This window comes from Colossoma macropomum, unplaced genomic scaffold (assembly GCF_904425465.1).
Source record: "Colossoma macropomum unplaced genomic scaffold, Colossoma_macropomum, whole genome shotgun sequence".
NCBI classification, from domain to species: Eukaryota; Metazoa; Chordata; class Actinopteri; order Characiformes; family Serrasalmidae; genus Colossoma; species Colossoma macropomum.
In genome coordinates, this window is record NW_023494796.1 from 16,999,902 (window position 1) to 17,009,613 (window position 9,712).

Consider the following 9,712-nt stretch of genomic DNA (forward strand, 5'->3'; position numbering starts at 1 on the left):
TCTAAACTGACTGCTGATGAAAGACTAGAGGACAGGCTCATGTAGTCTCAAAGTGCATATCCATGTTTTTTAACCAGTTAGTTTGAATAAAATAGATCTTTAAGACCATCTTTGACCCTATGTTTTCTTTGTTCTTGTTTTCTGTTTTTATCGACTTGTTTTTCCTTCTTTTCGTTCATTGGTCTTGTTTTCAGAGGTGGTGTACAAGTCTTCATGCTGTCTGACAGTGCATGCCATCAGTCACTACAGTCCTGACGTGCTGAAGGCTCATGCAGGCGTGGCCCTGCCGCTGGCCTTCCTGGGTATGCACCAGCAGGCTGACGAGCAAGGAGAAAGTGCTGACGCCAACCTGTGGGCTGAGGTCTGGCAGGAGCATGTGCCTGGTAAGGACAGGGAGAGATGCATGAGTGAACGAGAAGCAGAAAATACAGCAGCACTATAAAGAGTACACAGGCCTTGAAATAGGCTTGCAGTATTAAATTAGAATTAGAGTTTTTAAACAGCAGGAGGAATCCAGACACAGCCAAGTAATTGCACAGTTGATGGCACAGAACAGTGAATAGCTTGGCTTTACCACTTTAAACGGGAAGGGTCTGTATGAGAGTCCACACCACCGTTCCTCACTCCCTCTATGTAATGCACAGATTAGAGCAGTCATGTTATGCCGGGATCAAACTACACAAATTCAACATGATTTTGTCACAGCTAACAAACTTCCAGCATCGGGTCCGAATATGAGCGTTGGGAACAATGAATGGGTCTTGTAGTGTGACATAATCTAAGGACAGTGATGTGGCATCTGGGACGTCCCACGACACCCCGACAAAAACTCTAGCAAGTCAGAATTTTTTGTATTTTCCTGCTTAGTCTGACCTACAATGCTAACCAATAGGATGGCGGAGCGCTGTCTGGCATACATATGTAAACATGGCGAAGAAAAAGAGGGGACGGTATAACAAAACTGAGGGAAGGTTCATTGAGCTGTGGCAATAGAACCCCTGCCTTTTTGATGTTTCCCTTAGTCCAAAGAGATAAATGTTGGCGAGAGATAGTGTTTAAAGTGAACCTGGTAGCTACATTTGTGTAATGTTTTTGACATGTTTACCATCCATTACTTCAAGTTCTCTTTGATGGATAGACAGCCCGTACCATGACACTCAGGTCCACAGTCATATTTAACAAAACTGCCAGCATCACAAAGCGCTTCTGTAGCCATGATTGACAGTTTCTTGACCCTCCTCCCCAGTGACCTGTGAACTCGCGGAAGAACATGAACGATGTTTGGTCGGCATCAGACTTTTTGTGTTGCCAGTCACGGCACAATTTATAGCGCTATGATTGCCTAGTCTGACAAAAATTGTGAAAGACAAAAATATCATGTAGTCTTAAATTAGTAGTAGCATTAGAACAAAATGCAAGTAAAGTGTATTCACGACATTATAAATTGGTTACGTCACATAAGTAGTCCAGAAATAACTAACAAAAGCCATAATTTCAGAGTGTGCCAGAGGAGACAAAGTGGATTAAAGATACGTCCTGTTTAATTGGATAAAGTGCAGCGGAGTATGTAAAATGTTGAATAAAAGTCATTGTATTCATAGTTTCATATTCGTAGTTTCCCCCTTCCCTACCTAGTAAGAACATTAGTGTTAGTCGCCTAGCTAGATAACATTACTTTGGCAAACATTTTAAAATGTGATAATTCCAAACATTAATAAAATGAAAAAGTGGTCATAAAGTAGTGCTTGGTGTGTTTTTTTTACCCAAAGGTTTAGCTAAATTATGTTTTTGTAAGTCTACAGTTTCTAAATGTCTGTTTGCAAGTGTTAACAAAATTAGAGTTAAACTTTAAACCTAAGGCAGACACAAGTCAGCTGAACAAATGTTACTCTAAAAGTGTTATTGCACTGATTCTCTATGAATATGTTTTCTTTCATTGTTTACGTTTTAGTCTTGTCTTTGGGGGACAAAATTGTTTCTTTTTAACACCTAGTGGAGGCCCAAGCCCATGTTGGATTCCCTGATTCTTTCTCTCTGTACTATCTTTTCAGGCAGTTTTGGAGGAATCAGGCTGTATATGACGGAGCTGATAGCCATCACCCAGAGGGCTTTGCAGTCTCAGTCATGGAAGATGAAGGCTCAAGGCGGCGTTGCTATGGCCACAATTGCAAAGCAACAGACGGGTTCTCTGGTGGCACCTCACCTGGGTATGGTGCTGAATGCCCTGCTTCAGGGACTCGCAGGACGCACCTGGGCAGGCAAGGTGAGCACAAACACACACTCACACATCCACACACACCCCTCTCAGATATATATATACATATATACAGAGAGATTCACTTGAAAGAGGCCCCGAATATTCTGTTGTAACTCCTGTTAGGATGAAGCAATCTGAACCAAAAAATACACTACATACCTTGACATATGTGTAATTGATTGCATCACATGCAATGCTTGAAGTGATCTCTGTTTTCTGCCAGACACATGAAGGGGTACCCGGAAGTTGCAAACAGAGGTTAAGGGTCGCAATGGCTATCCGGCGCCTTCCTCATCGCTCTGACACAGGGCCATCCCGGCTTGTTCGAAGCTCCATATACTGAGGAACACATTGCACGTTGTTTAGTTCAGATTGCTTCATCATAGCGAGAGTTATTACAGAATATTCCAGGCCTTTTTCGAGTGAATCTCCCTGAATATAGTGGGGGTGTTTTGTATATTTTGTGGTGAGTCATAAGTTACTGAAACATTACAATCTATCCCTTCAGGAGGAGCTGTTAAAGGCTGTTGGATCTGTGGTGTCAAAATGCAGGTTAGACAGCTTTTTTCTGTCTTATTTCTTGGTCTTTCATCTCTTATACATGCCCAATAGGTTTGAGTAATGTCTAAAAATAATTAGCATGATATTTTTTAGTTCATTTAAAATCATGTATATCGTGAATCATGAAAAATCATGAATATCGACTGTGTTGCCCCACCTCTAACAAAAACACTTAGTCGGCCGCACCTTTGAGCTGCTTTCTGTTCTGTGTTTAATTTATATGTTTTTGTTTATGGAAATTTTTGTCTTTTAAACATCGGCATCGGGGGTCAGTCATTGATGAAATCCATTTACATCACCCTGTCGTCCAGGTGATCGTCCATTAGATGTGCCAGTGGCGATTTTTATTAGAGCTGCCCAGCAAGGACATAAAATGCAGCGTTCAGTAAAGCCGTTGGATGTTTCAGTGACACTATAAAATGCAGTCTGTTCTAAGGCTGTTAGGAAAAAACGAGTAAGCATTCACTCAGCAGCTTTTTTTTCTGTTCAGTCCTACGAAAACAATAAAATAAATTCTTTAGAAAAGTCCTTATGGTGACGCAGTTTTGTTGTGACAGTGGTTATTACTGCTTCACACAATTTGTACACAACACTCGGAGTGTGAACAGTGCATGTGTGTTTGCTTTTTAATTGGCTCTGTAGCAGAGTGGTTAAGTCACTCGCTTTAAAGTCACTCTGACTCTGATGTAATTTGATCCGTTCTCTCTTTGCAGTTCTTTGCGATGTCTTCATTGCGGACACTCGTATCCCGTTAATGATAAAAATATGATTAATCACACGGCCCACTCTTTATCTCTAATTTTTTGTGCGTTTTGTAGTGCGGAGCTACAGAAGACTGTTGCAGGTCAGCCAAGTGTGCGGCAGGTACTGGACCTGGTGCTGAAGGAGTGTAAAAAGGAGAGTCTAGTTTACAAAATGGCCGCCCTACGCTGTGCAGCAGACATTTTGGAGGCTACTGAGGAGGACCGCTTTCAAGAAATGGCAGACATTCTGTTCCCACTCATCAGAAAGGTACACCAATGACCATTTTAGGAGCAGATATGTATCAGTAATAATAAATACTGAAGTTTGTATCTTCATGTGCACTTTCCTGTGTCAGAATCAACCTACAAGCGCTGGTTCTCCCAAACACGATGATGACGATGACGAAGAAGCAAAAGAGCGAGTGCTGCAGATGGAGGTTCTGCTATGTGCATTTGAGACCCTCGGAAAAGCCTGGCCCAAAACTGCACAGACGCAGAGTAAGAACATACAATAACGAAACAATGTGAACAGGGCAGTTTCTTGCTATAAGCAATATAAGCAGTGCTACCAGGTGCTTCTGTTAGTATGTACTGTTTATTTTTAATAGTGTCAAATAGTGTAGTTGATTTCTTTAATATATATGTATATAGCAGAGGTCGTCAACCCAAATTTTAAGAGCCATTTTGTCCTTTCAAAAAAAAATCAAACCACCTTGGGAGCCACAACATGTTATGTCCATTTTACCATCTTGGCTGTAAATATGTCTTAGTATTTACTAATGTACTAGTATAGATTAAGGGGGGTTCATACTATGGAGTGTTTTTAGGTTTGGCATATCGTTACAGATGTTTCCACTTTGTAAATTGCATTCAAAAGCGGAAACATTTTTTCCTGGTAGAACTAATGAGGTACTTAAAGGGGTTGGTAGAGCAGGATCTCGCTTGGGCCCTGAAAATATTCATAAAGACTTCTTTAAATATTCATTCAAATGTATAAAAAAAACCTGCTTATGATCGATAGAAACATGAATTCATCTTTTTATTATTACTGTATTAGAGGCGAATGTGTGCAGAAAAAAAGCATGTGTGCATGTCTGTTGCAGGTCGGTATCAGGCAGAGGTGTGTGGGCTGATGTGTGATAGACTGAAACTGAGCACGTGGAGGGTTCAGCTGGGTGTCCTGCAATGTATGAAGGCTTTCTATAAAAGGTAAGACGATACAGCATCATCCAACAATTACAGAAATGATCAGGAACAGCAATGATGGTAAGACTTGGATTTGAAAACTGTTTAAAGGAAATGAACCATGACTACAGTCACACTGCACGTAAATGCCGCCCCCTCCCCTCCCATGAATGTATCTATGGCGTTGACCCAATATTGAATAGGTGTTAGGTTTATTTTTGTTCAGTATAAAAAGAGGGTTACTTATCTCGCATGTCATCTGATTTGAAATATTGCATAACCAGTTGTTTTTTCCCTGAGAATTGTTGTTTATCTATCTATGTTTTATCTGTTTCACTTATTGTGATTTATATTATTGCTATTACTCAGGAGTTAATATGGGTGTATTACTCTGCATTATTTCACAAACAAATGTGTATATATACATATATACACACACCGATCAGGCGTAACATTATGACCACCCCTTGTGTCTACGCTCATTCAGAATGTAACTGCTGCACCAGTTAAGCTGGAACAGAAAAATTAGAAGGAAAAGCTGCCTCGCTTTTAGTGTTTGACAGAATTATTTTATTTTTACCTACAAATCTAATTCTGCTGTGGAGCCGCAACAGGGCAGTAAAAGAGCTGCATTTTGCTGACCCCATGCCCTAGAGCATGTATTAACTCCATTTAGGAAGTCAACAACATGTAATTTGACCGGTGCACTCTAAACTTTTGGAGACTATATGAACACTAAACATAGGTATGAAACCTAAAGCATCACTGCATCAAAATGTCTGCTATTTGTTGTAGGTTACTGCTGTTAGAACAGGACCAGAAGAACTCCGGAGTACTGACTGAGCTTCTGTCAGAAACCTGCACTGCACTCGCGTCACCACTAGGTGTGGAAAAAAAAAAACCCATCTGCATATGAAGTAGCCGGCCTTCACCAAGAGAGAAAATTTTAATCCTTTTCTCTTGTCCCCAGAAAACAGAAGTTACTCGTCCGTAAGAACTGAAGCCTTGTCCATTCTGGAACTGCTACTGAAAAGAATCGAAGGTAGGTTTGCAGGAGTGGATTTCTGAACCTGCCTGACTATATTACTGGAAATAACCTATACAATTAAAACTAAATCTGACAGTTGAGCAAATCATATTGAAAGGCATCCTAGTAGGTCTTTTTTAATACTGTTTGCTTAAGTCTATTTTTCTGTTCGATTACTTGAAAATACCTAGATTACTCAATAATGCAATTTTAGTGACCATTAGCTAAATTAGCCATCTCTGGCAATCAGTAATAATCAGCTATGAACAAACTTGTTGGCTTGAAAAATTAATTTGTTAGAATTTTGGAAGACCGTTTATGGTTGCTGCCTCCTTAATTCAGTGCTGCCTTAAATTTACTGCCATCTTAACTTAGTACTACCTTAAATCTACTGCCACCTTAAGTTTACTGCCTTTTTAAATTCAGTGCTACCCTAAATGTAGTGCCACCTTAAATCCATTATTAGTGCTGATATTGCTGTGCATTACACTGTAAGCATGCGGGTTTGTGTGTAGTGTACGAGTGTCTGTGTGAGAGATGTCCATTATGACATTACTTGGGTCAGTTAGTTTGACTGTCCCGAACATTCCCTCATTCATTTCCTATGGGAAAAAATATTGTCTTTGAACGATTATTTTACGAAAACCATACCTCGGATCACTTAGAAAAGCACAAGCACACAAAATTACAAAGAAAAGTAAGTTGGCTTTTTCAAGCCAGCTTAATTGTGTTGCTAAAACACAAGCAAGTTAAGAAGAGTTAAAATATGTGCAGAGGCTTTTACTGATTACGAGCCTCTGAATGTTTATTTCAACCATTATTTCAGCACCTCCAGTTTAGAACACCTTACTGCCCGTCCACAGAGATTAAGTTGTAAAGACAGAGTTTATCAGGTCAAATGTGTTCACCGATCTTTATCTTGTTTTTTTTATACCTATTTCTTTGAAAGCTTGGAACACAATGGTTTTGTTTACCTCACATCTTGGTATTTTATGTTTATGTCTATGTGTAGAGAGCGATCAATGGGATTGCCTGGCTGAGAAGAGTCGGCAACAGCTCCAGCGTTCTCTTGCTACCATGGAAACAGACAGCCGTGCTGATCTGAAGGACAAAGCCCAGACGCTGAGGAGGAAAATACAGGGCCTGCCTTAAAGCAACTTAGAAAGACTCCTAGAATCTGCTCCCTCCACTGCAGTCGTAGCCCACAGACCGTACTCACACCTACCTTATCTCCCAACCTAGATTAACCTGTCCAGATTATGCACAGTCCCACTCCAGTTAAATTGATGTTTGCCAAGCAAAACTTTTAAAACGTCTTCTCCTGACCAGATTTTGTGACCCTGTAACCTTCAAAGATGAACAGTTGGGACATGCATATAAGATGTGCTTATAAAGGCAGCCAGTTTGGCTCATTTGCTTTTACCAGTTTCTTATACTCACCACTGTTTGCACTCTACCTGTGCCAACTGCAAGGCCACCATTTGGGTAATTTTCTACTCTCCTGAATGGCAACGTCTTATTCTGTGTGTATGATGAGATTAGAACCTGTCATCTAGCCTTGTATGTATTACTGAAGTTATTGAACACTAGGGAGATGCATTATAAAGAACTCATTGCAGTCATTGGGTCTGAGACTAATGACCCTACGGATCTGGGTTGTCTTAGCCAAGCGCTAACTGCCACTTTGAAATAAGTTTACCTGCACTGAACTACTAGACCCTAAATGGGTGGCGTAACTACTGCAGCTTGCTTAGGCCTCATAACAGTTGAGTGAAGCTTTGTTTTCCCACAGTCTTCTCTTTCATCAGTAATAGACCAGATTGGTGTACGAACAGCCAAAGCAACCATTTTGTTTTTTTCCCCATCCTTGTTTTTTTAGTAGTGTTATTGAAGTCAAAGAGATGGAGAAGCAATGCCATACAAAAGCTTTCGAAGGTGAAATTAGAAAGGGACTCGATTAGAGGCATTTTGTGTGTATGTAAAGGAAATCTTCATGTAAATTAGACTGAAACTTTGCCTTTACTGATGTTTGCATGTTACAAGGTGTGGTGCGTGAAAATATATTTTCAGAAAAAACGAAAGTCAAGATGTTTTTCTTGTTGGGTCCCGCTTCACCCATGGTGTGGCAGATGTGGTCAAACTGGGGGCAGTTGTGGTCTGGAGGTTAGGAAACCAGCCTTGTGACCGGAAGGTCACTGCCTCAATCCCTTGAGCTGATAGTACATGACTGAAGAGAGCAAGGCACGTAACCCCCCCCAGTTGCTCCCCAGGTGCCGTGGATAGGGCTGCCCACTGCCCCTAGTGTGTGTGTGTATTCACCAGTGTGTATGTGGTGTTTCGCTGCACGGATGGGTTAGAATGCGGAGGTGAAATTTCCCCGTTGTATAATAAGGGTAACTTAAATAAAATGGTCCATTTTCTTGTCACTTCATCATACTGTGATGCAATTTCCACCTGTTTTATAGTGCCTTGTGATTTAGCACTATGCATTTTTTGCGCTATATGTGATTGCTTTACAAAATGAGAAGTGAGCTGAGCAGGGTCTGACTGCAGAGCCGCAGGTTTACACGAGCAGTTTCAGGCCAGTGGAGCGCATGCGCAGTAGGACGGCGCGATTGTGCCATGTGAACCAAGTTCTTATCGTAGCTTTATGAGCGTTTCCATTCATATTTGCAACCAGTGGCCGGTCCCAATAGAGTCCGGCTGCAGACATGCGCACTCAGCCCCAGTGACGTCACGTGCACGTGCACTCTCCGCCACTATGAGCTGCAGATGGAGCTCAATGGCACGGTAACTTTTGGCTGCTGCTGCTTAGCGATATCATTTCATAACACGGCTAGAGAGCTACATTTATTGTACCTCCCTGTTGAAAAAAAATCATAGAACCCATTAAAAGTGTCTGTTGGTTCCTGGTGGTTTTCAGTAGTCGCTAATGGTATTCTGTGTTTTCCTGATTGTGGATATCACAGTGTAAAGAATCCTGATCGTTTAATCAGGTGTTTTGGGACTGATTCCACATACATTTGATCGTCTCCTAATGGTCTCTAACGGCAATATATCAAGCCAATTCACGTTAGGAAGCAAAACCATCAGGTTTTATTTCTTACGGCCCTGCAAACAGCTACGTTGTGACAACGTACTGTTTCAGTGTCCACAGTGTCGTCTGCTTGCTGATCTCTACATTGTCACAACGTTGAAACGTAATTCCTCAGAAAAGTTATGACGACGTTGTCTGACAACTTTTTAGGAGGTTGTGACGTTGACGAGACGGCAAGTAATCGGTACGTTGACTGTACGTTTTCACAACCTCCTAGAATCATTAATGAGTTCTGTTTTAATCAATATTAGTTTCTGATAACCGGTTCTGATCGTCTTCAGCACGGCTTTCATGAGTTTCAGTAGCCTTTTTGTTTTTTTTCTGCGAATAAACCCGACATTCATGTCTTATCGTCGGGGTAGGTTTTATTTTGAAAGTTTCCGTATTTAATTACCTTTTTATCAGTGTGAACGTTAATATACATTCAGTGTAACTGTTGTTGCCCAGCAGTTCGTGATTCGCTGTTTTTCCTCATAAAACCGACAAAAACATAGAACAACATAGAAATCAGCCAAAGCTAACCGCTAAAACCACGAGCCAAAACACATTACAAAACCATCAGAAAGCAAAAGAAACACTTAATGGTTTCTATAGTTTTTTTAGCAGGACTACGTTCATAAACTAAAGTTTGTTTTAGCCCAAAACTTAATATCATGCTCAGTTTAAGCCTGCTAAAGGTGAAGTTTTATTCCTGTCCATGTAACGTAAGTAAACACAGAAAGCCCCCGTATTAAGGGTAAGTTATGTCTAAATCACATAGCCGTTTAGTTTACAGGCTAAATAAACTGTAGTGTAATATTTACCCTGTGAATCTCTGTGTTCAACCCAAAGTTTGTTTTAGC

General features: G+C 40.8%; 1 protein-coding gene across 1 annotated transcript in view; it reads left to right on the top strand.

Annotated features, from left to right (window-relative positions):
- The window catches only part of ecpas (Ecm29 proteasome adaptor and scaffold), a 44,714-nt gene extending 36,860 nt beyond the window's left edge, over positions 1 to 7,854 (top strand). The window contains exons 41-49 of the mRNA XM_036582973.1: positions 195 to 383; positions 2,052 to 2,263; positions 2,766 to 2,809; positions 3,637 to 3,829; positions 3,918 to 4,059; positions 4,665 to 4,770; positions 5,542 to 5,630; positions 5,717 to 5,788; positions 6,786 to 7,854. Of these exons, the coding sequence (XP_036438866.1) occupies positions 195 to 383; positions 2,052 to 2,263; positions 2,766 to 2,809; positions 3,637 to 3,829; positions 3,918 to 4,059; positions 4,665 to 4,770; positions 5,542 to 5,630; positions 5,717 to 5,788; positions 6,786 to 6,925 (1,187 nt within the window). The 3' untranslated portion in view covers positions 6,926 to 7,854. The remainder of the gene's footprint in view (positions 1 to 194; positions 384 to 2,051; positions 2,264 to 2,765; positions 2,810 to 3,636; positions 3,830 to 3,917; positions 4,060 to 4,664; positions 4,771 to 5,541; positions 5,631 to 5,716; positions 5,789 to 6,785) is intronic.
- The last annotated feature ends 1,858 nt before the right edge of the window (positions 7,855 to 9,712 follow it).